This window comes from Zalophus californianus, chromosome 15 (assembly GCF_009762305.2).
Source record: "Zalophus californianus isolate mZalCal1 chromosome 15, mZalCal1.pri.v2, whole genome shotgun sequence".
Taxonomy (NCBI): domain Eukaryota; kingdom Metazoa; phylum Chordata; class Mammalia; order Carnivora; family Otariidae; genus Zalophus; species Zalophus californianus.
The window spans coordinates 61,394,758-61,417,748 of record NC_045609.1 but is presented as its reverse complement, the minus strand read 5'-3'; the positions used below and the strand labels follow the sequence as shown (position 1 = coordinate 61,417,748).

General features: G+C 53.2%; 2 protein-coding genes across 14 annotated transcripts in view; both read right to left on the bottom strand.

Annotated features, from left to right (window-relative positions):
• Nucleotides 1–60: 60 nt before the first annotated feature.
• On the bottom strand, nt 61–7,863 carry NFKB2 (nuclear factor kappa B subunit 2). Of its 4 annotated transcripts, XM_027597246.2 has the most exons (23): nt 7,725–7,863; nt 6,348–6,440; nt 5,989–6,070; nt 5,835–5,875; nt 5,477–5,575; nt 5,246–5,397; nt 4,913–5,019; nt 4,663–4,821; nt 4,263–4,367; nt 4,050–4,135; nt 3,827–3,965; nt 3,466–3,594; nt 3,124–3,333; nt 2,904–3,045; nt 2,374–2,488; nt 2,068–2,281; nt 1,740–1,909; nt 1,513–1,615; nt 1,243–1,394; nt 1,043–1,112; nt 673–845; nt 436–547; nt 61–333 (listed from the first exon to the last, which is right to left on the bottom strand). In XM_027597246.2, the coding sequence occupies exons 2-23, from the start codon at nt 6,366–6,368 to the stop codon at nt 212–214; spliced, it is 2,703 nt and encodes a 900-aa protein (XP_027453047.1). In that variant the 5' UTR covers nt 6,369–6,440; nt 7,725–7,863; the 3' UTR covers nt 61–211. The 4 variants fall into 4 exon arrangements, with proteins under 4 accessions (XP_027453047.1, XP_027453049.1, XP_027453048.1 ...); XM_027597248.2 differs by lacking the exon at nt 3,466–3,594; XM_027597247.2 differs by lacking the exon at nt 5,835–5,875 and having other exon boundaries at nt 7,725–7,773.
• A 6,314-nt stretch (nt 7,864–14,177) lies between these two features.
• The window catches only part of GBF1 (golgi brefeldin A resistant guanine nucleotide exchange factor 1), a 118,367-nt gene continuing 109,553 nt past the window's right edge, over nt 14,178–22,991 (bottom strand). For 5 of the 10 annotated variants that reach the window (XM_027596201.2, XM_027596202.2, XM_027596204.2 and 2 more), the window contains 14 exons: nt 22,874–22,945; nt 22,634–22,728; nt 22,224–22,377; nt 19,401–19,626; nt 18,735–18,895; nt 18,363–18,609; nt 18,034–18,239; nt 17,028–17,178; nt 16,807–16,937; nt 16,507–16,608; nt 16,117–16,230; nt 15,786–15,966; nt 15,494–15,622; nt 14,178–15,016 (listed from right to left, as the gene is read on the bottom strand). In XM_027596201.2, coding sequence (XP_027452002.1) covers nt 14,736–15,016; nt 15,494–15,622; nt 15,786–15,966; nt 16,117–16,230; nt 16,507–16,608; nt 16,807–16,937; nt 17,028–17,178; nt 18,034–18,239; nt 18,363–18,609; nt 18,735–18,895; nt 19,401–19,626; nt 22,224–22,377; nt 22,634–22,728; nt 22,874–22,945 — 2,250 coding nt within the window. In that variant the 3' untranslated portion in view covers nt 14,178–14,735. The remainder of the gene's footprint in view (nt 15,017–15,493; nt 15,623–15,785; nt 15,967–16,116; nt 16,231–16,506; nt 16,609–16,806; nt 16,938–17,027; nt 17,179–18,033; nt 18,240–18,362; nt 18,610–18,734; nt 18,896–19,400; nt 19,627–22,223; nt 22,378–22,633; nt 22,729–22,873; nt 22,946–22,991) is intronic. The other 5 variants (XM_027596203.2, XM_027596207.2, XM_027596209.2 and 2 more) reach the window with 3 other exon arrangements.

The window sequence follows — 22,991 nt, the reverse complement described above, 5'->3', positions numbered from 1 at the left end:
TAGCTTGGGGCCAGGGTAGGCAGCTGGTTCTGGGGACAAGAGTCACATCAGGGGCTGTCGTAAGTTAGGGAGGGGGCTATGCCCCCCCTTCCCAGGAGAATCCTTTATTTGCCCCAACTGAGGGGTGGGCATGGGGTGTTAAATAAGAACTGGAATAGACAGGGGTGCTGTACAGAGGGGCCCAGGGAGGGGCTAGTGGGTGGGCAGCAGTTCAGTGCACCTGAGGCTGGGGGTGCCCATGGCAGAGCCCTCCTGGCGGCTCGGGGGCCGAGCCCAGCTTCTCTGCCTCCTGTCCCACCGACTGGCTCCCGTACGCACTGTCCTCCTTCACCTCTGTGGGGCGAGTGGGCACAGGGAAGGCGGTAGCAAACAGTCAGGGTCCTAGGCCTCCCACCCTCCAGGCCCGGATCTGCGTTCCAGGTAGGACCCCTTTACCTGTGCTGGGCAGCTTGTCTCGGGCCTCGGGGCCCCTCAGCAGCCTCACTCCTTCCTCCAGGCCCATGTCAGACAGGGCGTCCAGCAGGCCTGCCAAGTCCCCACCAGCCAGCTGGGGAGAAGGAAAAGGCAGGAGACTGGAGGGTGGGACCAGGAGCCCTGGGGCCAAGGGAGCACCTGAGATGGGAGACAGGGGAAAGAAGCCAGGCATGGAGCAGGGGATGGGAACCCACTGACCTTGTAACTGCGCAGGAGGCTGCCGCTGGGCGATGCGGTCTTCCGGTATGTGTCCACCAGACTGCGTAGCCCCAGCCGTTCTGCCAGTTCTGCCCAGCTACCCTGGGCTCCTGGCCCATCTAGCAGATGCTCCAGGTTCTGTAGGGTTGTATCCTCAAGCAGCGGCTCTGGCCCTGACAGGGACGCACATGCAGATGTGTCTGTTACACCCAGAGATGGACCCAGGCAGGCACCTTGCTCTCAACGGGAATCTGATGGATGGGGCAGCGGGTGGCAACAGGGATGGAGCAAGGAAGCCCTCCTTCAGAAGTTCTAAAGAGAGCTCTGTGAGCAGGGGTCTGCAGCCTGGCAGTGGGTGAAGAGCTCTCACCTGCAGGGCTAGGCGGGGTCAAGGGGGGTGCTGTGGTGTCCTGAGCAGCATTTAGCAGCAAGGTCTTCACCTGGGGAGACAGCCTCCGTTTGATGACCTCCCACCCCAGTCCTCAAGCCCAGGTGCCAGCTCCTCTGGGCCCCAGCCATAAACCCAGGTACCGCCATTCCCTGGTGCTTCTTGCTCCAGGCTCGCCTCACCTTGGTGCTGCGAGTGAGGTCAAGAGGTGTGTGGCCCCGGAAGCTGCCTCGGGTGTCCCTCTCAGGTCCCTCAGAATCTGAGTCACTACCAGAGGTGGGGGGCGAAGGCAGTGGGCAAAGGGGCTCCTCGTTCTCTGCGTGGATATCGGCACCTGGGGAGGGAGGGAGGCGTGAGGAGATACAATGGGAAACCACGTGGTGTGGGGAGGACTGGGAGGCACCCCTTTTCCTCCCCCAGCACTGTTCATATGCCCCAAGGATGAGGCTCACCAGCCTTTAGAAGGAGCCGGGTCAGGGTGGGGGATCCCAGTCCAGCTGCCAGGTGTAGGGGTGTGTTTCCCGCAAAGGTGCGGGCATTCACGTTGGCACGGAGCTGTGGGGTGCAAGGGAGCAGCTGATCACAGCACCCAGTGACTGGTTGCCCCTGCTCCCTGCATCTTCACCGTCCTTGGTTCCACAACCCTTGGCACCACCCCCTCAGCAATCCTCAGTCCCACCTTGGTGACCAGGTGTGTGACCAACCCCAGCTCCTCCATCTCCGTGGCTAGATGCAGGGCTGTTCGGCCCCCTTGTCGCTCTGCAGCCTCCACTTCAGCCCCACTGTCCACCAACAAATCCAGGCACTCGGGGCTTCGGGCACGGACCGCCAGGTGTATTGGGTACAGGCCTAGGGACACAGGCACTCAGCCTACAGCTGCAACCCCAACGTGGCCCCCTGACCAGCTGACTTCAATACCTCATGTTCACACCAGGTGTGAACACTCACCAGGTGCCCTCCCTGGTTCCCACCTTTGCCCCCTGGTCCAGATGAGGTGACGAACTCACCCTCAAAGTCCGGCATGTGCAACAGCTGGGGCATGGCGGGAACCCCACTGTGCAGCAGGGCGCGCAGCAGGTCGGGGGCACCGGCACCTGCCCGGAGAGCCAGGTGCACCGCGGAGTCTCCGTGCCGATCCAGCAGTGCCGGGTCTGCACCCACCTGCAGCAGGAAGCTCACCACGCTCTTCTGCCCGGTGATCACTGCCAGGTGCAGTGGCGTCTGGAGACACAGGCAGGATGAGCCCGGTTCCCCCCTGGCCTTGGCCCACCTGCCTTCCAACTCCTGCCCCCTCACCCGTAGGTGCCCCTCACCTGGTGCAGGTGATTGGTGAGGTTGACAACACCGAGGTGCCGGGCATGGTAGATGACATGGGCTATTTGCTCGATGACACTGGTCTGCCCATGGATGATGGCTAGGTGCAGCGGCCTGAGGGATGTGAGTGAGAATGTGGCCCAGCAAGCCCAGCCAGCCACTCAGGGCACCCTCTACCCGCAAAATCCCACCGCCTCCAGGATTCCCCTCACTGGGGCTTGTGGAGCCCAGCTGTCTCCAAGGGCATCGCTGCACCTGAACTTAATCCTCCCGAGCACCTTGTGCAGTATGTAGTACTATCATTGTGCTCTCAACAACCAACAGAACTAAAACGGGGAGAGATCAAGTACCTTGAGCACAGCTAGTACATAGTGAGGCCGGACTCGGAAGAACCGGGTCTGTCCGCCTCCACAGCCCTGGCTCTTTGCAAGTCCCTTCCCCGCCCCGCACCCCACGACCTTCCTTGGCACTCCAAGTCCCTGACTGGCCTGGGAGCCCGGGTCTCCCGCCCGCCCTCGCGCCCACCTACGTGTCTCCGTTCTCGTCCTGAGCCGTCAGCAGGTGGCGCTGTCCCGCCAACAGCGCGCGCGCGTCCGCCGTGACGCCGTAGTCGAGCAGGGCTCGGGCGCTGCGCTGCGCCAGGCCGAACAGGCGCGCATTGTACTCCCGGGCTGGGGGCGACAGGGGCGTGGGCGCAGGTTCGGTCCCCACCCGCAGCATCCCGACCGCCCGGATTCAAGAGGCTGTACCTCGCTGCAGCAGGTCCGGGGCCTGCGGTTCGCGCTGGGGGGTCAGGGGGGACGTGCCCGGCTCCGCCGCTTCCTCCCCGGCATCCACGCCGGGAGCCCCGGCGGCCATCTGCGCCCCGCCCCCGCCTCCGGGGTAGCAGCCCATCGGGGCCGAGCCCGACGGGTAGGGACTGTAGGCCAAGGAGGAGGAGAAAAAGCCGAGGCTGCCACCTGCGGATACAGGCCGGGCTGTGGGTAGGAGGCACCAGCCAGGACTCTTCCAGATCTCTTCCCCCACCCCAGCTTCTCTCCTCCTTACCCCTCCCTCCTCCATCCCCCTTCCCGCCACCAGCGGCCCCTCACCTCCTCCTCCAGCTCCTCCATAACCCCCAGCCGAGCCCCCAGAGCCTCCACCCATGTGGGAGCCACCCCCGAAGGGCTGGGAGAAGGTGGGCAAGGCTTTCCTCCGTTTCCGCTGCACCTCCTCCTTGTCTGGGGCCAGAGGGAAATGAGATGTTAAAACCCCAACTTATGCACCACGCCTGAAGAGCTCTGTCCTGAGTTTGGTCATGGCCCTCCCTCCAAAAGCCCTCAGGCTGTCTCCTAGGACCACCTCTTCCTGGGACCTTCCCCACTCCTGACTTGACTCATGGGTCCCCTGATCGAGTTCTGAGACACTCCAGCCCAGGGTTTCCCCCCTCCCCCCACTTCAGCCCAGCTCCACCTTCCACCAGAGGGTAATAGGTGAACTGTTTGGAGTCCGACACATCCCCGCCACGCTTGCGTTTCAGTTGCAGGAACACGGTTACAGGACGCTCAATCTTCATCTTGTGATAGGGAGGTGTCCGGAACACAATAGCATACTGGCAGCGGGTTGGAGGACATAAGGTGTTATTGAGGCCTTGGCCTAGTTCAGCCCCCCAGCCCTGGCCCTGGCCCTAGGGTACCTGTTTATGAACATCTGTGGGAGAGAAATCCCCAAAGGCCTGCCATCCATTCTCATCATCCTCATAGAACCGAACCTCGATGTCATCTATAGGGAAAATTGAAGTTGGCCACAGCTCCTAGTACAATCTCCAGGGCCTTTTGTCCTAGAGCTGCCCTGGCTCCCCATCTTGATACCCAGTGTCCCTAGCTCCCAGCCTGGGCTTCAGTCTCACCTTTCTGCACCTTGTCACAAAGCAGATAAACCTCATCTCCACCCCGCACTGAGCCAGCTGTCTTGTCCATTCGAGAAATCTTCAGGTTCGAGGCCCCAGGAGACTCTGGGGGGGTGGGGGGATATCAATTACTTGAGATGACATAATAGCTACGGCCCCATTTATGGAGCCAGGTGCTTTGTATTATTCTTTGAACAAACACAAGAAGTACAGGAACTGCTAGTATCTTCATTTACCCAACATGGAAGCTGTACTTGGAAAATGACTTGCTGTAGATCACTCAGCTCATATGTGGTGGGTCAAGTTCAAACCCAGGCCTGTCTAACTCCACAGCTTGAGATTGCCCCCCATGTCCCCTCTGGCACCTAGGCCTGGCACCCCAGATGATCAGGATACTCACTGCTGTCATGGATGGGCTGGGAAATAACTGGCTTCAGGGGCAGGGAGAAGGAGCCATCGCTGGCTCGAAGGAAGGCAGAAAAGCGCAGCCGCACAATGCTCAGGTCCATCACCTTCTTCAGCTCCTTGGCTTCCTGCTCCAGCTCCCGCCGCTCAGCCTCTGAGTGGTGGACATACATGTGAGCCCTGCACTCCTCCTCCTTCTCTACTCCTTCCATGGTCACCTCCCATGACCCCTCCTCCCTCCATACCAGTAAGGCCCTGGGGCCTGGAGCGGAGTCGCTGCCTTTGAAGTTTTTGTATCATAATCTCCATCATGTTCTTCTTGGTAACATGCAGAACGCCCAGGTTGTTAAATCTGGGTGGGGGAGGGGGAGTCAGAGGCTTTGCAGGCAGTTCTCTCCTCCTGAGGCACTCTCCCCGCGGCCAGGGCTCAGCTCAGCCCTACTTCCTCCAGGAAGCTTTCCTGGTTTTTACTTGGGGCCTTGGGTTCTAGGCCCAACCTGTCTCACCCCTTGGTCAGATACTAAGCTCATAGAAGTGGGCTGGGACCTAGGACTGGCAGGCAACGAGGGGGCACCTACTGGGCAGTCATGTCCTTGGGCCCCACAGACACGGCGCAGACCCCCAGCTCCGAGCACTGCTTGCCCACCAGGCTGTGGGCATGAGCACGAGGCGGGTCACTGTGCGTTACCAGGTCCACCTCGATCTTGGCTGGTCCCTCGTAGTTACAGATCTGGGAGGGGTGAGGGCTGTCAGTAATGTCCCTGAACACACTGTCCATTAGCCCACCCTCCGGCACCATCCTGACTCACCTTGACTGTGGGGTAAGTCTTCCGGCCCTTCTCACTGGAGGCACCCGGCAATCCTCCATGGGAGGGGCCTTCGCAGCCATATCGAAATCGGAAGCCTCGCTGAACGTCCCAGGGCAGATTGACATTGTGACCAGGAGAGACCCCCCTCCCTCCTAAGCCAGCCCCACTCCCCCACCAGCAGTGACCATAATAACTGGCAGTATCTCCCGAGCCACACCACCGTGATTAGCAGCAGCCAACCATTCCAACCTCAAGTGGCCTCTGTGATCAGTGACCCTCCCCATGGCCACCCGGCTACAACTCCCCCACTTGTCCCCAAAGCTGAAGTCATCCCACACCACCCCTTCCGTTTGCTCACCTGCTTAGGCTGTTCCACTATCACCAGGTAAGGGCCATCAGCTGGGGACAGAGGGGCCTTGCTGAGCCAGGATTTCTAAGCCCATCTCCCCAGGGCAGAGGGCACACGCTCCTCCCTCGCCCCTCTCTAAGACAAGGAAAGGTAAGGAACTTACCTGTCTCCGGGGCTGGCTCCTTGGGCTCCACAATGGATGGGTCGAATTTGAAGTCATCATATTCAATCATGCCATCCAGAGCCTGGTTTGGAGACAGACTGGGGTGGCAACTGATTCTGAGCCACCCCACAGCCCTCCACTTCCCAGCCCTGAGTAACCACTCCCTTTCCTCCTCAGGCCCGTAAAAAAGCTCCTATTGGAAGAAGTTTGCAGACAGGCAGACAGATTGCCCGGCAGGTTGAGATAATCAGAGAGCATTACAGGTGTAGGGGAGCAGAGGGGACTCCGACAGACAGGCAGACAGAGAGACAGACGTGGGGGCAGCCGGCCCGGCTTTAGAGCCAGGAGGCGTGACTCACTGGGTCGTAGCAACTTTCCATGTCTCTGGGCTAGGCCCGGCTGTGTCTGGTGGCTCCGGCCGGGTTCTGTTTCCCAGAGTTTCAGGCGCCCGCCTTAGGTGGGGGGTGGGGAGAAACAGATCAGGACAGGAGTGGGGGGGCGAGGGGGACCCAGATTTGGGGGAGGGTCTGATCTCCTCCAGCCACCCGTCCGGGTGTGGCGGGCGAGATCCGGTGGAGAGCGAGATCCGGAGCTGGGCTGGGCTGGGCCGGGGAAGCGGCAGGAAAGTTAGAACAGCTTAGGAAAGTCCCGAAAATACCAGGGGGAGGCGGGGCCGGAGGGGGCGGGCCTGGAAATGACGCCACTGGCCACGCCCCCGCAGCGGGAGGGGCGCGAGGTGGTTGCTGGCCTCTGAGCTCCTTGCAGCCTCTCTGCGGGCAGAGGGGCAACCAGACCCAGGGAAGCGCCCCTGGTGATTGGGCCCCCTTCCACACACCAAGGCAGGCGCCGAGGACTGGAGGGTCTTTAAAACCTGCCGGACGCTTTCAGGCCCGGGCCAGGCCCGCCTCCCGCCCCCTTCCCCTCCCCCGTCCTGGAGCAACCTTGGGATTTTCTACCCCGAGGGAGGCCACGGCTGATTCACCCGGGGGCTTTTGGGGGGACATTCCTGCTGTAGGAAGGCCTCCTTTCCGAAGGCCTGTAGGCGGGGGCTCTTCCCAGTGGGGGGCCCCGGGGTTCTGCCCCGAGAACGGACTCTGGGGCCGTGGGGCGGGGGAAAGAAGAGTGTCTCCTTGGGATGGACTCTTCTGTTCCCTCTCCCCGAAACATCTCAACAGTTCCCACACCGCCCCTGCTCTGGGTGCCCACGTCCCATAGCCGTGTGTGTCTCTAGTGTGTGTTTCTATTAGAGGTATAGAGTGTGTGCGTGAATGTTGTGTATGTATGGTGTCAATATGCGTGTGCCAGTGAGCAAGGCTGTGTACAGGTGAGCGTCCTTAAACTCAGTGTGGACGCGTCTGAGCATGTCTTGATATATAAGGGTACAGGTGAACAGATCTGAGTTTGTGCGTGAAAGGTATGGGTCCAGGCACCTGTGCACGGGTGAGCATGTTTGCGCGTACATGTGTGAGAGTCTGAGTATATGGACAGCGCTGTGCGATCGCTAGCTTTGCGTAGGTGCACGTATGGGTCCGCGCGGTTTTTTTGTTTGTGTTTTGTTTTGTTTTGTTTTGTTGTCCAAGGACGTCGGTGGGTATCCGTATGTTTTGTTCCTGCGCGTGCTCTGTGTGTGTGCGTGCATATGCCGCTCTCCAGCCCTGGGACTCGGTCAGTTAAGGGCCCTCCTTCCGCCCTTCCCCGTGTCCCGGCCACTCAGGGGTCTGAACCCGGCCACTCACCGCGGCGGCGGCTCCGGTTCCGGCTTCTCTCCCGACCCGACCCACCTCGGACGGGTCCCGACACCTCTCCACAGCCACCAGGGCTCCAAGCTGGGAAAGCCCCTTTTCCACCCCCGGGAGGGGGGAATTCCCGTGACGTTTCCGTGCGTCACGCCCCGTGACCTTTTTTATTGGCTGAAAGTTTAACTCCGGACTCGTGCAGCCAATCCGGAGCGACTCGGGCGCGCCCCCTAGAGGGGAAATATTAGCTCAAGCAGGGGAGCGGAGAGGTAGGGTGACGGTCAGCTAAAGCTCGAGCTCTGGCAGAGGGATCTGCCCGAGGCTGGATTCTGACTGAGCGCCATCGCCCGGCCAAGGGCGCCGGCTCCGGTCTCTTCACCACCCTGCCTACCCCAGACAGCTGGCAGTCCCTGCTGCTACTCGGCTTATGGTGCGCCTCTTGGCCACTTCTGAAGCCGGGGAACCCCAGTGGGAAGCTGGCGGGCCCCAGCCCTCGGGTCCCCCGCCCGGAGCGGGGCCCCGCTGCCGGGAAGAGTTGGGGGAAGAGGAAGGAAGTTGATCTTGCAGTTGGTCCCGGGCGCCATCTGGTGGCCTCTCTGGAGCCGCAAGGAGACTCCGTAATCTTCTCATGTTCAGTCTCCTTTACTCAGTCTCCCCTGGAAGAGACCATCTGAACCTGAAACTTATTCTGTAAATGGCAGGGTCACAGGGGGCCAGACTTCCAGACCTGAGCTCTGGAGCCCTGCGCCAGGGAAGGTAAATGAGGGGTTTATCTGAGAGACTCAGGTCTTGCTCATCCATCACAGAGATTTGGAACATTAGAATTGGGAAAAGACATCCAAAATCTTTACGGTTCGGACTTCCTCCATTGTAGGAAATTGCCTTTTCTATAGCTCCCAACTCCGCTTGAACACTTTCAGTGGCAGCAAGATCAGTAAAGGATTTCATAAAGTACTGACTCTGGCTGAAGATCTGTGATAGGTAGAGTTTCTCTTTGGGGGGTGTCAAGAATCTCCATTCTTGGAGTTGTCCTCCCTTAGGCTCATGGTAGAACACAGGCTTTTGTTTCAGATTTTCCAAGCAATTTGCCCCTGACCTCCTCCTCCTCCTTCTTTTTAGCTTTTTTATTTATTCCTTTGAAAGAGAGAGAGTGAGCGAGACCATGAGTAAGGGGGAGAGTCAGAGGGAGAGGGACAAACAGACTCCCCGTTGAGCAGGGAGTGTGATGCTGCAGGGCTGATCCCAGGACCCCAGGATCATGACCTGAGCCAAAGGCAGATGCTCAACCCACTGAGCCACTCAGGGGCCTCCGCCCCTGACCTTAATAATGGATTTACAGGCCTGCATAGGCCTGCCTAAAAAGCAGACTGTTACAGCCCTTGATATGAGCTATTTCCTGTTATTTCACCCTCCTCTTCATCTTGCAAATGGAATGTGGCAAGTACTGTGTTAAGGTACTATTAGCATAAGTTCTTATTTTTCGTCCCAACAACCTTGGAGGTAAATATTACTTTTACTGATGAAGAAATTAAGGCTCAGAGAGGTGAAGTAGTGACCAAATACAACAGCTAGAAAGGGACAGAGTGAGAGTTCAAAATACCCAGTCTATTATTTCTAGGATGAAGCTCTTCCTTAAACTGATATAAAACAAAGCAGGCCGTTCCATCCCACTGTGAGCCTCTCAAATGAATATCATAAAATACCACCAAAAATGTTGCTGAAATCCAGGGATATTGTCTACTACATTCCCCTGGTGAACCAGATCCTTAACCCTTAAGTTAAAACAAAATGAGGTTAGTTTGGTATACTCCAACTTAGCCTGTGCTGGTTGCCAATGATTACAACTGTCCATTCAAAGCGCTCATAAACTACAATCTGGAATTGGCATGAATTCTTCCAGTCCCCACAACTGCCTCTAAAAGAGCCCCTAGAAGTTGAGCTATTTCTAAATATAAGATTCTGAGCTGTAATTTATCTGAAGATTTTTAAAGAAGAAAAACTCTATTATAGAAAATTTCCAACATAGGGCGCCTGGGTGGCTCAATCGGTTAAGTGTCTGCTCAGGTGGTGATCCAGGGGTCCTGGGATGGAGCCCTGCACTGGGCTCCCTGCTCAGCAGGGAGTCTGTTTCTCCCTCTCCCTCTCCCCCTGTTCCCGTTTGTACTCGTTCCTAAATAAATAAGTAAATAAATAAAACCTTTAAAAATTTTCAAACATATAGAATAGTATGATGAGCCCCCATGTATCCATCAGTTAGCTTCAACAATTCCCAACGTTGGGCCTGGAGATTTTAACTGGTTCAAAGTAGTTTATTGTCAGTTGCTATAGCCTCATCTACCTAGGATTAAGAAACCTCTTCACCACTAATTTCCAGCCTAATTATCTGTTCCTGTACCTAGCCCTAGCACTACACTTGGCCCAAAGAAGAGGCACCATAAATTCACTCCATTCATTCACCAATAGTGAGGGCCTACTCTAGAACACAATGTCTTTGTTTATAGATAAAAAATCAAATGGATGGTCACTTGGTGATAAGGGCTAGCAGAAAAATTAAGTAGGCAAAGAGGTAGTAACAAGGCTTTTCTTTGTAGCCGTGGAGGGAAGGCTTCTCTGATGAGGTAACATTTGAACAGTGCCTTGAAAAAAGTGAGCGAGTGATGTGGCTATGGGAGGGAAACGCATTCCAGGAGGAGGGAATAGCAGTGTAAAGTTTCAATATGAATGTGTTTGGTATATCTGAGAAAGCAAGAAACTTAGGTAGGTGGGATAAAGTAAGAACTTTGGACTCTGTTCTGGATGAGATGTAAAGCCTTTGAGTGGGGGGGCGTCTGGGTGGCTCAGTCAGTTGGGCGCCTGTCTTCGGCTCAGGTGATGATCCCAGGGTCCTGGGATCGAGCTCCCGTCAGGCTCCCTGCTCAGCGGGGAGCCTGCTTCTCCCTCTCCCTCTGCTGCTGCTCTCTCTCTCTTTCTGGCAATAAATAAATAAATAACATCTTAAAAAAAAAGGCTTTGGAGGGTTTTGAGCAGTGGAGTGAAAATGATATATTTGTTTTTTTAGATATAATTTATTTATTTGAGAGAGAGCGAGCAGGGGGAGGAACAGAGGGAGAGGGACAAGCAGATTCTGCACTGGGCATGGAGCCCCATGCGGGGCCTGATCTCATGACACTGAGGTCATGACCTGAGCTGAAAAGAGAGTCAGGCACCCAACCAACTAAGCCGTCCAGGCATCCCAGCATGACATGTTTTAAAAAGATACACTTCACTGTGTGGAGAGTAGAGAGCATATAGGACTAAAATGAAGGAGGGAGACCAGTGGTCCAATAGATGATGGCTTGGACTTGGGTGAGAGTGAGTGAGGATAGTGAGAAGTAGTCACATTCCAGATAGATTTGAATGATAAAAGCGACAAGACTTGCTGAAGAACTGGATGTAGATATGAGAAGGGGTTGGGGGAGGTTTGGCATGAGAACCTGGAAGAATGAAGTCCTTTAGTGACATGGGGCACAGTAAGGGAGGAGGAGATTTGGGGGGGATCAAAAATTTTTCCTTTAAGTTTGTTATATTTGAGAGCCTATGAGGCATGCAAGTGGAGATGATGAGGGGTAGTTGGACAAAAAGTGGATGGTATTTAAAGTCTTGACAGCAGACAACATCACCCAGCAATTGACTGTGGAGAAAGAATTTGAGGACCAAGGGTTGAGCCCTGGGGTGCTCTGATGTTCACAGGCTATGGAGATGAGCAATGAGGAGGTGCCAACAAAGGAAATTTAAAAGGTATGGCCAGGGGTGCCTGGGTGGCTCAGTCATTAAGCGTCTGCCTTCAGCTCAGGTCATGATCCCGGGGTCCTGGGATCCCTCAGCATTGGGCTCCCTGCTTAGCGGTGAGTCCGCTTCTCCCTCTTCCTCTGCTGTTCCCCCTACTTGTGCTGGCTCTCTCTCATAAATAAATAAATAGATAGATAGATAAACAAATAAATAAATATTTAAAAAAAAATAAAGTTATTCCTCAGTTGAAGCCCAGGGGCGGAGTGGTTCTTGCTTACTCACGGCCACTCATCTCCCAAGCAGTGAACCCTGAACAAAATTAAATACCCGAGGGTTCAAATACCCACATTTTTTGTTGTTCTGAGCATTTTGGGGGAGGCAGGCGGAGGTGTGTGTCCATTGTAGCTAATTCTGTAATTCATCCTTCCTGATATCATTATGTGCTTAGAAAATTCATTTATTCTTGGTTGTGCATCTCTTTCTAGTTTTCTAGTTAACTCTTAGCTCACTAGGTAATAACATGTCCCTTCAGATGCTGAATGTTCTAGTTTTTTAAAAAGATTTTATTTTTATTTGAGAGTGAGTGAGAGATATCACAGAGGGAGAAGGAGAAGCTGACTCCCTGCTGAGCAGAGAGCCCAATGTGGAGCTCAATCCCATCACCCCAAGATCATGACCTGAGCCAAAGGCAGACAGACGCCTGACTGAGCCACCGAGGTGCCCCTCAACCTTTTATTTCTTAAGAGCTATGGAAAATGTATGTAGCTTGGAAGGGTTTCCATACCACCACCACCACCACCACTTTGGAATTGAGAAGTATCATAGGAAAGACCATGAGGTTTAGAGTGAGGCAGACCTAGGACTTGGCCTCTCTGAACCCGCTGCCTCATCCGTTAGAGTAAACACCTCTACACAGTTGTGTGGCCAACACACTTACTGTTGACACATACGGTGCTCCGACAATGTCACTTCTCCACGTTTGGTCTTAGGTCCCTAGCTTTCCTCTGGACTTTCTGAAATCTGCTATCCTGGAGTTCTCCTGCTACCGTGGAGACCAACATTTTCCTCTGGGTCACACTGTTACTTTCCTAAAAGTTGTTCTGTCACTTCCACATCACCGAGTCCTTCTGTATTGATTAGAATTGGGGCCTGAATATTAGCTTCTTCTGTAGCTTCCTTTGCCTTCTCAGGGATAACATTTGTCAATAACATAAGTCATGTATGTGTCAGCAGATCTTTCCTTAAGAGAATGAGACTTCCGACAAGTGTTTTATTGCAACCCAGTGGGGAGAGGGTCAGTTTGCAATCATTCCAGCTTCTTTCCAGTATTTGCAGACTGAGGGACACAGACTTGTCATATTCTTTTGTCCACAGGATGACCTTCAAATTCCTTTGCAGTAGCCAACATTATCTCCCCCATAGGAAAACATAGGAAAGCTTCGAAAGACAGCACTTGTGGAGCTCAGATGGGAGAACAAAGACATCTCAGCCGAAGCTGAGGGCCCTAGTGTCTACCTGACTGAAGACCCAGGCCTTTCAGCACTCATACAGAAAAGTACAGATCAGGAGTGCAGCCATACTCCTAATTTTCCTAGGGACGGGGTTAGGCAAGGCTTCCGGTCAGTGTGGAAACCAGGCATGGTCTGGACTACCTGGGTAGAAGGAAGGGAAGAGGGAAAAACTAGTGTAGGAGGTCACGTCAGTATTTTTCCACATGAGGCTGTTACCATTTCCAAGGTACCCTTTCCTACACGTGTGGAAGGCACTTCCTGAGGTCTAGACACCCAGCAACATCCAGGTGGTTGTGCTGAGCAAAGGCGAGTCCAAGCTCCTGATTGATCGATCATATAGCCAGCTGGGCCCAAATGGAGAGGCTGAGCGCCCCTAACTCTCCATGGCGGAGGCCAGCTGGTGTACGACAGGTAGTACCGCTCCCTTGCCCACCTCCCCCCCCCCCCGGGGGGAGGGAAGGGACTACCGTGGCAGAGGAAGCCAAGACATGTAGAGGCTTCACCTGGGAAAGCTTCATGCATTGCATCCTGCATCCCACCCACAGTGCCTCAGCCTGCAGAAGCCACACTGCCTGCTCTGTGCACACTCCCACTTGTCTCACCCTGACACAAAGGGGAAGAACAGAAAAGGTTCCCCAATCATGCTTCAGAAAGTGAGATGGACAGGAACTGTAGGGCAGGACAAAATTTCCCTCGGTCTGGGGCCAAAACAAATGCCCTGTGCCCAGAAACCCAAAATCATAGCTGTGGGCAAGACGGCTTCCCTCCTAAAGCCCCATGGTCTCCCCTTTGTGCTCCTGGACCATGGGGAACATCTGAGGGAAGACTTCTGAATAACTACAGCTCAACTCTGGTTCACCTTCCCTTTGACTTTGACCCCAGTTTAGACTGTGTCAGGTATCAACCTTGGAGCAGTTAGGGAAGAGGACAATACCCAACCCCCTGGCAAACCCCCAGTGACAAGAGTGCACTGCTATGGTGGTGGTGGTGGTGGCAGGGCAGCAGCATTGGTGAAGGAATCCTGACTGGCGTCTGGCTGGCTGCTGGCCTGGGGCGACATTGGCCAGACTGTTGGTAGGCTCAGCCTCACTTCTGTTCACGCAAGGCCCAAGCCCTAGGTATCCCAATGACATGGTGCCCATAAGCTCAAGAAGGAAACCAGAAGGTAAGGCAGTGACATTGGTACTAAGACATTTATTACATCATAAAAAGTCCATTGTTGTCTTGTTTTTCCATATGTACATGTCCCTCTGTCCAGCCCCACCTGCCAACCCTCCATGGTGCCAATCAACTTTCCAAACTGACAAATTAATAAAAGAGGAAGAATTGGAGGAGGTGGCCCAGCGCTGATGGGAGTGAAAATGGGAGAGGGACACAAAGTGCAGAGTGGTTGGCTTGGCTCTCAATGCCTGACCACGGGCAGGAGGGGCTTGAGGACAGGTACTACAGGGTTGGCACAGAGATGCCTCCCCAGGGCTGCCAGGTTGCACATGATACCTGAATGTGTTCTTAGGTTAGACCCCCAGGAATGGAGAGCTGAGGAAGAAGGTCCCCCATCCTGATTGTGGGTCCTAGGAGGGGCTATAAAACTTCTCTTTTTCAGGTCCCTATCCAAGTAGCAGTAACAGCAGCTCAGGCTGGGCCTGAAAAGTTTGTGCCTTGGGGACAGCTGGAAGGGTGGGTGGGGACAGTCTGGTAGGAAGTACTGGTCCTAATCTCTGAGGGGCCTGCCTTAGTTGACCTCGGAGGTGGGCATGGGGTCTGTGGAGCGGGGTGTGGCCAGGAGGGGCACTGGTGAGGTGGCCTCAATGAGAGCAGGGTTGAGGATGATGGGCAGAGTCATGGGTGGTACGCCCACCTGCAGTGGGGAGGCCAAGGGCTGCAGGATTAGTGGGGGCTGAGCCAGGGAAGGAGGCCCATCTGGAGTAGGGCTCAGTCTGCTGGGGCTAGACACCACTGGTGATCCAGGGGAGCTGCTGTTGGCAGGTCGAGGGCTCTCAGGTTTCTCAAAGTCTACAGGGAGAGCAAGGGGCTGGTCAGACTCCTTTACATTCCCCAGCTGGCTTACCTAACTGCTGTTTCTCCCCATTCCTGTGAACAAAATGACCCCTATCAGGCTAAGTAGTTGGGAATCTCCCCTTGAAACTCATTCAAATACCCAGCTATCTTATATCTACCTTCTAACTCCTTCACTTCTTACCTCTAGTCGGGTAAGTTCTGATCTGATCTTTACTAGAATCCCCAAAGGGCAACCTCTGCACATTTATTCCAAGTTCCTGATACAGCCTTCTCCTTCCAAGCCTGAAAATCTCAAGCAGGTAACTCATCATAGCTTATTTGGCCCTGCCATTTCCCACAGGAAGAACTCGGGTTCCCTCCTTCCCCTGGCTCACAGCCCATGCTCAGCAATAATCCCAAACTACCCTAGGCCTCCTCTTAGGCTTCCTACTTCCTGCTCAACACCCAGGAGGCTAGCTCAAAAGGACTCACCACAGGCCCCCAGCTCAGAAGGCATCTCTGGGGGAGGTGGATGGCCAGGTGTCCTTGTGTCCCCAGCAGCAGGAGTCATGTGGGCTGAGGCCAGAGATTTTTGGGCATGTGGCTCCATGGGCATGGGGTCTGGGGAGGGCAGAAAAACCAGGTGGCAGCTCTTAGTGTTTTCTTTCAAGCACAGCCCTGGCTACCCACCAGTCTTCCCACTGATACGAGTACAGAGAACTAATTATTAGCTGCAGACTCTTTGATGGGGATTCTTTTGACAAAGCTGAACTAAGCCCCCTACCCTGGATGACAGTCTGCTTGAAGAGCTCATCTCGTAGGTGGGGCAGAAAACAGTCAATGCGCTCCCAGGTGATCTCCCAGAGGGCTGAGGGGCTGCCTCCTCGGGCATCTGCATTGTGGAAAATCTCTGCTGTGTCCATCACCAGAAGCATGTTCTTCAGGGACTCAGGGATGGCCTCTGACTGTTGGTGGCAGTGGGACCATGTAAACAGGAAAGAGGGCATGGTGGGGATATGGTGAGGAGGAGGCAGCCACCAAGGGCAAAACAGCATGTCTTCCCAGCAGGTGGGAGAGGAAGCAGGCAGTGGGAGTTGGGCTGAGGTAGAACATACCAGTAAGTCACTGGAGCCCGCGTGCATATACTTGTCCATGAAGTCCAGAATGGTCAGCCAGAGGGCCGCAAAGGTAGAGAGTGACAGCAGTGGAGACAGGTGCTGCAGGAAGACCTAAGGCCCGCCAGCCCATTTTAGTGAAGGGTCGGAGCTATCCACATCCCTCTCTAAGGCTGGGAGGCAAGCCTGCCCTATCTTGTATAGGAATCCTAAACCAGAGATTCCTCTGAATTCCAGAATCCTCCCAGGTCCCTGGGTCCTGATGAGTCTCCATAGCTGGGGGTCCCAAGCACCCACACTGCATCTCCAGGTCCTAGGAGAAGACCTGGCTTTCCTCCTCGCAGAAAGGCAGGTGGGGGAGAGTGGGTAGATGAGGGTGGTGAGCGGTACCTTGGACAGCAGTGTGGAAGCCCTCATTCGAGTCTCCTCCATCCCGCCCACATCTGCAGGGCTGATATTCTCCAAGAGCTTGGTCAGTAGAGGAAACAGCACCTGGTGGGTAAAGAGCCAATTTGTCCCTAACAGGTAAGTTGGCAGCCTTACTCCAAGGCAGCCAGGGGCTGGGATGGATAAGCACAGAGCAGAAGGAAAGGTAGGATGCAGACTGAGGACTGACATTACGGGCTCTTCAGGCTGCCCAGTTCTCCCTGTCTTAAGGATTTGAACTTTAAGACTAGAGGGAAGTCCCACCTTGTTAAAACAGGACTCCCACTCCAGGGCATCTAGCTTTTGCAGATCATGTACCAGTAGTGCTCGCTGTAGATAGGTCAGTGCCTGCATCCGCACCTGGCGCCGGGCATCACAGCACAGGCAGGCGATGCCTGAGAGTGAGAACAGGCTCAGGATCCTTCAGGCATCCCAAGTTCCAGCTCCACCTCTGCCCCTGCCCTGCCTGCTCCCCTGAGGTTTACCCTGCAGTAATGGGCACCAGCAGTGGGCCCAGAGAGTGCGGGAATCAGCTTCGATCTTCCGGCCACCTGTCTCTAGGTGGCGCTGCTCCTCCGCCCAAGAGCTGTAGATCGAGGCCGCTCGAGTGTGCAGGGTGTGCATCAAGTCTAACAACTGGAGTCACAGGAGGGGCAGGAAATGAGCTGCGGTAAGGTCTGGTTGATGCCCCCAACACTATCCCTCACTGAGTCCTCAAAGGAGCCCCTTTGTCACACCATACTCTACCCCTCACCCCTCTTTCTCCTCGACTTCATGAGCTGGTTGTCCCCTGCCAGCCAGTGTTTCCCAAAGTTGGGTATTAATCCTAGTGGAGGAGATATAAGGAGGTGTGTGGAATGAGTGTTTAATAACAATGAATTACATGGTGAAAAAGGTATTTTCAATTCTCTTTCATACCTTCTGATGACAGATAAAGCCTCATCTTGTTAATTTCATTTTAAAAACAGAAAGCAAACCTCAGGCTCAGAGTCTTTGGTGGGCAACAGTGTCTGGTCAACTAACATTTTTTGTTTTCATAATTTTTCTAAGGTTATTCTATTTAAGGCAATTAGTTCTCCATTTTTTTTAGTGATAAAAACTCTGCTCATAAAATAAACTTTATATGCCTTGAATAGACAAAGAATTCTGGAAGGATAGACAAGAAACTGGTGGCAGCATCTACGTCTGGGGAGGGGAACTTAGCAGCTGGGGGCAGGAATGGAATAGGACTTACTTTTATCTGTTTACCTTTTTGTACTTCTGAACTTTGTACCACATGTATATATTACTTATTCAAAACATAAATCTTAAATATTAAGCAAACAAAGATTTACAGTGGTCTTGGATAGGGGAACACTGTGGAAGTGGTGGCTGAGGGCCTGGGTTGGAAAACATAGGCCCTTCCTCTCAGCCCTGGCTGTCCCTGGCCCTGCCCATACTCCCACTGTCAGGGGCAGGGAGAGGAGAGCAAGTAAAGGATGCCATACTTACGTCCTGACTGACCTGTAAAGACACCGTATGGTAGCTGGCAGGCACACCTTCATCCTCATCATCGTCACTATGCCCACCCCGAGTGGCATGTTGGCTGGAGGTTCGAGGCCGCCGAAGTACTGAGCCTTCCTTGGATTTCTTCTTGAAGCGGTTTCCTTTGCTATCATATTTGTGACTCTTGCCACGTTTTTCCTGGGACTTGCACCCTGAGCAGAGTCAGACCCAGGTCACATTTCTACATCACAGACACAGATGGCCTACCTTTTCCTCCCTTTCCCCCATATATTCACATGGCTACTCCCCAGCTGCCCCTTCATTGGGTAACCCACCGCCATTCAGACTGGCCTCCACAAAGATGCGGAGAGTCTTGACGCAGAGCTCAAAGTTGTCAGGTGTAATGTGGGCAGCATCACGCACGATGAAGGACAGAGATTCTACACATTTAAGCAGGGACTTAGTATCGTGTGGCCCGAGGTCCAGCCCCACTGTTAGGCTGTACTGGTTGACCAGGGGTGAAGGGCCTAGCCGGCTGGGCCCAGGACCTGGCTTGGAGTTATCGATGTCATCCTTCCCCACCTGTAAAGTACACAGAGTTGCTGGGAACGAGCCTGATCTTCCCTTAGATGCCCTCCCGGAGGACCAGGAATCTTTCCCACAGGCCAAGGAGGGAAGACTCACCCACTGCCCATATGCTCACTCACCACTAACCAGCCACTGTTGACCACATCAGCGTCTGTGGCTGATCGGTGGATCTTGCCAGGCCTGCAATGGTCAGCGTAGACCTCTGAATCAGAAGTGTATCCTCGGTCCAGGCTCACATCATTCTGATGGTAGGATGGGAGTTCGCTGTCTGATTGGGCCCCTGAGTCAGCAGGGAGAAGGGCAGAATCAGGGTGGAAATGGGGACACTGGGATTAAGGATGATTTCAGTTCTAAGAAATAGGTGCTGAAGCCTGGCCTCTCCTCTCTCTTGGTCCAACTTAGTTTCAGCCCTGTCACCGGGGCTGAAGGATGGTCTGGATAGATTCTCTCTTGACCAAATGGGGCAGTAGGCTAATTTGGGCTCCTGATGGCATCTAGTAGCAGCTGTCAGGGGATGGGGGTGGTGGGGAGGACATAGTTTCTGAGAAAATAGTCCTCAGGACAGTAGGAAGCCTAGTGTCATAGACATCTATGTTGCCTACTAGCCTTCATACTGTTTAACCCATGAGTGCTGGGGAAAGGCCAGTGGGTATAGGAAGCTCTGGAAGCAGATGGCGGAAATCAGGGGTGTTTAATCTGCTAAATACAATTTTGTTTTCCTGTCTCAACCCCTGGGGCCATAACTGTTTATCTGCCAATGAGGGTCTCCCTGGGAAAGGGCTTACCAGCATCAGGTCCATCAGCCCTGGCTGTGGCCTGCAGGGCAGCTGGAGGCTTTACACCTGAGCCAATGCATTCCAGCAGTGTGAAGAGGGTGGCCCAGTCATCACCTGAGTGGATGTTGGCTGCGTTGGTCTTAAGGAGTTCATGGAGCCCATAGGCTACCTGGTGACTGACTCGGGACAGCACGCTGGGCTTCATTAGCAGCAAAATGCGCAGGGAGAGCAGCACCTGGGTGGGTGGGTAGGGAGCAGGAAGTGGGCACACAGCTTCTTGTCTGGACTTCTTCCCCACCAGTTTCCTTAGGCCAGTGAGGATGGTTTGGCTAGGACCCACCTAAGAGTACTGCTGCTGGTCTTTTCTTCATTTTTTTTTTTTTTTTTTTAAGATTTTATTTACTTTTTTGAGAGAGAGAGAGTGAGCCCATGAGTCGGGGGAGAGAGAGGGAGAGGGAGGGAGCCCAATTCAGGACTCAATCCCAGAATCCTGGGATCATGACCTGAGTCGAAGGCAGATGCTGAATGGACTAGCCATCCAGGTGTCCCTTCTTTAGTTTTCTTTTAATTTTTTTTTTTAAGATTTTTAATTTGGGGTGCCTGAGTGGCTCAGTTGGTTAAGCAACTGCCTTTGGCTCGGGTCATGATCCTGGAGTCTTGGGATCGGGTCCCGCATCAGGGTCCCTGCTCGGCGGTGAGTCTGCTTCTCCCTCGGACCCTCCTCCCTCTCGTGCTCTATCTCATTCTCTCTCTCAAATAAATAAAATCTTTAAAAAAATTTTTTTTAATTTATTTATTTGACAGAGAGACGGAGAGAGAGGGAATACAAGCAGGGGGAGTGGGAGAGGGAGAAGCAGGCTCCCTGCCAAGCAGGGAGCCCAATGTGGGGCTCAATCCCAGGGTCCTGGGATTACGAACTGAACCGAAGGCAGCCACTTAACGACTGAGCCACCCAGGTGCCCCGTTTTTTTTAATTAAAATTTTTATTGAGCTGTAGATTCATATGCAGTTGTAAAAAATTATACAGCGGGGTGCCTGGGTGGCTTAGTCAGTTAAATGTCCAACTCTGGATTTCGGCTCAGGTCATGATCTCATGGTTGTGGGACTGAGCCCCATGTTGGGCTCTGCACTTGGCAGGGAGTCTGCTTGAGATTCTGTCTTCTCCCTCTGCCCCTTTCCCCACTCATGTGCACATGCTCTCTCTCAAAATAAATAAATAAATCTTAAAAAGAAAAAAGGAAATAATACAAAGAGATCCTTTGTATGCTTTGCCCCCTTTACCCCAATGGTAACATTATGTAAAATTATAGTAAATGATAAGTGATACTGACATTGATACAATCTACTGATCTTATTCAGTTTCCCAGTTTTACTTTACTCATATGTGTATGCACGTGTGTATTAAGTTCCACATAATTTAATCACCTAATTTTAGGTCTGTGTATCTTTCACTAGTCAATATGTTGAATAGTTCCACCACCACAGGATTCCTCATGTTGACCTTTTAAAAACAATCCCATTTATATAACGTTTTTGAAATGGCAGAATTTTAAGTTATGGACAGATTGCCAGGGGTTAAGGTTGGGGGCAAAAAGAGGCACGCCCCTAGAGTATAAGTTCTTAAAATTGATGAAGTCTAATTTACCAATTTTTCCTTTTATGGATTGTGCTTTTGGTGTCAAGCCTAAGAATTCTTTTCCTAATGCTTGAGACCATTCTAGACTTATCCCTAATGCCACCTGTTAGATTCCTCTAGCCCTGTGGTAGATAACCGGACTCATGCTATGGGACACTAAATGTACTGTCTTTTCCTACTCCTGAAGATAATCTCCTAGGTTTCTTCCTAAAGGTTTCATAGTTCTACATTTTACATTTAAATCTATGATTCATTTTGAGGGGCGCCTAGGTGGCTCAGTCGGTTAAGTGTCCAACTCTTAATTTTGGCTCAGGTCATGATCTCAGGGTTGTGAGATCCAGCCCTGTGTCAGGCTCCCTGCTCAGCAGGAAGTCTGCTTGAGAGTATGTCTCTCTATCTCCCTGAGTCTCTCTATCTCCCTCTGCCCCTCCCCCTACGTGTTCACTTTCTCAAAATAAATAAATAATTTTTTTTTTTTTTTAAATTTGTCAAAGAAAACACATAAGCAGGGGGAGAGGCGGGCTGAGGGAAAGGGAGCAGCAGACTCCCTGCCGAGCAAGAAGCCCGATGTGGGACTCGATCCCAGCACCCTGGGATCATGACCTGAGCCGAAGGCAGATGCTTAACGACTGAGCCACCCAGGCGCCCCCTTTTTTTAAAAATTTACATTCAAGTTGTTAACATATATTGTAGTGTTTGAGTAGAATTTAGTGATTCATCACTTACATATAATACCCAGTGCTCATTACAAGTGCCCTCTATAGTGCCCATCACCCATTTAACCCATTCCCCCATCCACCTCCCCTGTGTGATTTTTCGTGTTAATCTTATATCCTGTGACCTTGCTGAACTCACTTATTAGTTCTATGCTGGCTGTCTTTTATACCTGAGCCAAGAGATCTCAAGAGGGTCACTAAGCATGAGAACCAGCAAACCAGGTATAGGGCTGACACTACCACAAGGCAGTAGCCATCCAACCTTACAGAGCAGATTCATAGGAGCCTGCAGAGGTGCTAAGTACCAGCTTCATACTTGAGACCATTCTAGACTTATCCCTAATGCCACCTGTTAGATTCCTCTAGCCCTGTGGTAGATAACCGGACTCATGCTATGGGGCACTCGGGCCATACCCATAAGTGACACTGTGGCTTTAGTCCCCTGCATATTTCCTGCCCTCCAGGCTGTACTCTGCTTACCTGGCCACTGATCTCTTCTCTTCGGAGTAGTCGAATGGCCAAGCGCAGCAGCCCCACCACTGCCCGCTCTACAAGGAAGCAGAAATCCTGTGCCTGGACACACAGGTGATATAGATGGTCTCGGACAGTCTGCCACACACAACCTACACGGTCCCTGAGGAACATAAGGGTGAGGACAGTCTCAGTTGGAGAGGCCACTGGGCAATAAGTCTCTCTTTTTGATCCAGGTTAGGCCTTTCAGGGCCTCATTGGTATTATACCCTAAGCAGGCAGGTATAATAAATAAACTTCTCCACTGCCTACAGCTTCATGTGCTTCTTGCCCCTAAAGCCCACTCAGCAAGATGGCTCCAGTCTTCCATCCCTTTGGCACAAGCCCAGTATGAGGCCTGCCTAAAGACTGCCTTCTACCTGTTCTCCAGTACAATCCTCAGCAGCATCTCTAGGCAGAAAGCAGCATCCTCCTCATCATATGTCTCTTCATCTGGTGTCACTGAGACCAGAGCCTAAAGCACAACAATAGCAGGAGAGCATGGAGAAGTCAGTCACTGGCCCTGCCCTGACAGAAATTAAGGCCATCACCAGTGTCCCCACCCCCCTCCCAGACATAGCCAGCCCTTTCTTCCCCCCTCTTCCATCTTCACTCTGTACCTTCATGAGCTCCTGCAGTGACTCCAGCTGAAGGAACTTGCTTTCTGTGATCATCTTTTCTGGATCACATTGCTAGAGGGGATGCAAGAGGGAGGAGGGTCAGTGACAAGGGCTGGAG

What these genes read in the sequence shown, in the direction of transcription:
- NFKB2 (XM_027597246.2), bottom strand. Translation starts at nt 6,368, where the DNA reads ATGGAAAGTTGCTACGACCCA. An exon ending in CAGGCCCCAGGGCCTTACTG is followed by an intron (nt 4,822 to 4,912) that starts GTATGGAGGGAG and finishes TCCACCACTCAG; the next exon opens with AGGCTGAGCGGCGGGAGCTG. An exon ending in CTATTACCCTCTGGTGGAAG is followed by an intron (nt 3,595 to 3,826) that starts GTGGAGCTGGGC and finishes CTCTGGCCCCAG; the next exon opens with ACAAGGAGGAGGTGCAGCGG.